The sequence below is a fragment of the Asparagus officinalis genome, chromosome 8 (genome assembly GCF_001876935.1).
Source record: "Asparagus officinalis chromosome 8, Aspof.V1, whole genome shotgun sequence".
NCBI classification, from domain to species: Eukaryota; Viridiplantae; Streptophyta; class Magnoliopsida; order Asparagales; family Asparagaceae; genus Asparagus; species Asparagus officinalis.
The window spans coordinates 85,789,256-85,792,660 of NC_033801.1; the positions used below are offsets into that span (position 1 = coordinate 85,789,256).

The window sequence follows — 3,405 nt, forward strand, 5'->3', positions numbered from 1 at the left end:
AGAACCAGTCCAGATGAGGTACAAGTTCATTTATTTTTGTTTTCAAGAATGGATGACTTAGGTGGTGTTGAGGGCCACTCTTGTTTCGTATGAGCTTTTGATCAATTTAGGACTTCAACTGTTGCAGGTGAGGAAAGAGATTAAAAGATGCTACGAACTCATAAACAATCTTGGGAGGGGGGTTGTCTATCTAGGCTCTTCGAGAGTGAAGACTGACCATCCGCATTACTTGCAAGCAGTAGAACTTGCGAGAGAGGCGAGTCGTCAAACTCTATCAATCAATTTGTACTAATATTACAACCGATGAATCTATGATTTAAAGATGTTGATCAATTGGCTAAAGTCGTCTAGCAACGAAGTTTAAATAGCATTTTGCCTTCACCCTCCAACGGACGGAATCAAAATTAGATGAACTAATTGAATTCCTTGGAATGGTGTTTGGCGATGAACGACACTGTGGCTCACCTCAGGAACTAATTCATAATTGAACTGATAGGGAGTCCAAAGAGTTACCTTGATTTCGTGGAATTGGATACTGATAAGGAAATTGTTTCCTGTGATTTCGTGCTTACTGTCAGGATGATTCCCAACGAACTGCACTAGATTTTACTAGAGTCAGTGGTCATCCCCGCACCTTCCTGTTATACATATTTGCCGAAGGTTTTTGGTCACGTGTTAACTTTGGTTTCCATGCTTCACTCTGGTTTCATTCTTTAAAAAAAATGATAAGCTCGTAGAATTTTAGGTTGTATTTGGCAACAGGAGTTAGGTTGGAACTAAGGTCTATCTCCACCAAACTCCTGCTAAACACAGAGAAATATTAGGAGTGGTGTAGGGCCTCAGTAGCAATCTTGGTGTTTCTCTAAGAAAACTAATTTGTGCAAAATAACGTCCCATATTTTTCAGGGATTTTTTTGGAGGGCTCTTGATGGGACATGAGCTCCCACCTTAACTTCCCTGCTGAAAATGCACAATTCTTGCCCCTGAAAGCATTGTCTACATCTTCAGTGTTTGTAGCCCTTTAATACCTTCGGTGCTTCTATCATGCAAGCTCAACCTCAGGGTATACTTTGATTCTTAGACCAGCTAAAGCTAGTATTGGATGCACAACTTGTTGTCGCCACGGTATCCAGAGTTTATTCTTTTGTAAAACAACCTCTAGCCCTTTGGTGCTGCTGATACCAAGGTCTCAACCTGATGCCAGCAACATCCGATGGACCTCTCGTTATGTATAAATTACACCTCTCATCCTGAAAAGTGCAAAAACCTTTTTGCCTGCCTTATCACTCGTGTACTGTATTTCTCCTTTAGGGCAATGTCACATTCTGGACCTTCTAATGCTCATATAATTTGGCATTCGGTCAAACTGCAACTACATTCTTCAGAAATTTTATTGCTTTTTGGAATTGGCCTTGAGTGTAGTGGTACTCTTTGTAGGTCATTCACACTTAAAGCTCATCCTGGTGGAAATTGACTATGTCATTCTTGACGGGTACTGGTAGGCTTAGCAAGCTGACATTCTTACTCGCAGACTTCATATTTCAGTGCGCGGGGATCAAGCCCTTAAATTCCAGGACTTTATAGTTATTCTGATGTATCAACACCTTCAAGTATGGAAGTGAGGTCAAAGCGTTAGACTCCTGCAGTCATTTGTTGGGGTATGCACCCTTAAATTCTATGTCACCTACAATTATTTATGGGATTTACACCTTCGAACACGCTAATGAGAAATTAGAATTTTAGATGTTGCATCTCAAATTGAGTAGGCCAACCCCAACAATGCTTAGAATACCATCAGCTAAGCATTTTCTATCAAAATGCAGTTGACTGTAGATAAAAGCTTTCAAAGATGAGAGCTTATGTTATCTCGAGACTTAGGCTAATTTTAAGATCTGTAACTTCAGACTCTTCTAGAAGTAGGAAGTTGTTTGCATTCGATATTTTATTTTAAGAAAAACTAATATCACATTTGAGCCCCTGCACCCCAACTCCTTTTTGTTGCATTTAGGAAGAGTTAACTAGAGTTAAGCCTCAACTCTAGTCTAACTTCTACTGTGAAACAATCTTGTGAAATGATTTGTACACTTGGTGTATCACCTCATGCAGAATAGCATTTCCTACTGGATTAAGCATATTATTGGGTGATAGATGACTGGTATATACTATATAGACCAAGAGGTGAGATAAGTATACCTAATCAATTATAACCGTTGGTATTTGTTAATGAAGAGCCTCATCTTTCAATCTTAGAAGTCATCGAACTTTTCAATTGATTTTTGTAGTAACTGAGAACGCTTAATAGAAAAGGACTTCTTGGTGAACCCTATACCATATATTTTAGAGTCTTACAACTACGAGTGCAAACAGTTCGGATACGGCTCTTGTACGATACTTACCATATAAATATCCGCTTACCGATCATGGATATGGATATGGATATGCCTCAATAAGGAAAACTCATACCCATATCCGCTAAAACAGAATGAGGATTCGGATATACATGCAGGTGTGTGTGTGTGTGTGTGTGTGTTTCAGATACAAAACGGATATGAGAAAACCATATAATATTGAAAAATTATAGTTGATGCAAGAGAGTTCATTAATATGTTTGTTATATCTAAAAAGCTGAGATTAGATCTTTCATCAAAAGTAACCTCAAATCATTAATATGAGATTAAAAAATTGCAACTATATAACCAATATATATTCAGATATTTCAGATACGGATCTGTATATTTCACTACATATCCATATTCATAATTATATCCTATTAGATATAGATATTTAGTAACCATATATGTATCCTTACGGATAAAGATACAGATAATATCCATGAATATGGATACAGATATATCAATGGATTCGGATACGGATATATCCACAGATACGGATATGGATATCGTATCCGTGGATATATCCGCAAATACGAATGTTTTTTGCACCGCTACTTACAGGAAGTTGTGTGCTGGGTAAACACAGATAGCAAAACTGTTAGACTGTACCACATGGACAGGAGCCGGTCCCGGTCTCATGGACGCTGCCTTTAAAGGTGCCTCTGAAGCAAATAAGCCAGTTGGTGGATTCAAAATATCAAAGGAAGCAGGTGAATGGACAGCCTCAAATTTCCATCCTTACCTTTCCCCTGAAACCTATCTTACGTGCAGGTAATTCTCTATAGGTTCTCCGTATCCTTTGAGCTTCTTCTTTTGTAGTACCCACAACTCCTCCTTGTTCATGTGTTTATATTAAAATGAAAAAACAGGTTTTTCTCAGCAAGGAAACATGCATTAGTTGATGCAGTTGTTCGCAATGATCCAACAGACATGACAGCAGTGGTTGCTTTTCCGGGTGGTATTGGCACTTTAGATGAAATGTTTGAGATTTTAGCCTTGATCCAGTTGGAAA

General features: G+C 38.4%; 1 protein-coding gene across 1 annotated transcript in view; it reads left to right on the plus strand.

Annotated features, from left to right (window-relative positions):
• LOC109821469 overlaps positions 1 to 3,405 on the plus strand; it is a 4,058-nt gene that overhangs the window by 248 nt on the left and 405 nt on the right. Inside the window, exons 2-5 of the mRNA XM_020387655.1 lie at positions 3 to 18; positions 128 to 256; positions 2,980 to 3,164; positions 3,263 to 3,405. The exon at positions 3,263 to 3,405 is cut by the window's right edge and continues 405 nt beyond it. Of these exons, the coding sequence (XP_020243244.1) occupies positions 3 to 18; positions 128 to 256; positions 2,980 to 3,164; positions 3,263 to 3,405 (473 nt within the window). The remainder of the gene's footprint in view (positions 1 to 2; positions 19 to 127; positions 257 to 2,979; positions 3,165 to 3,262) is intronic.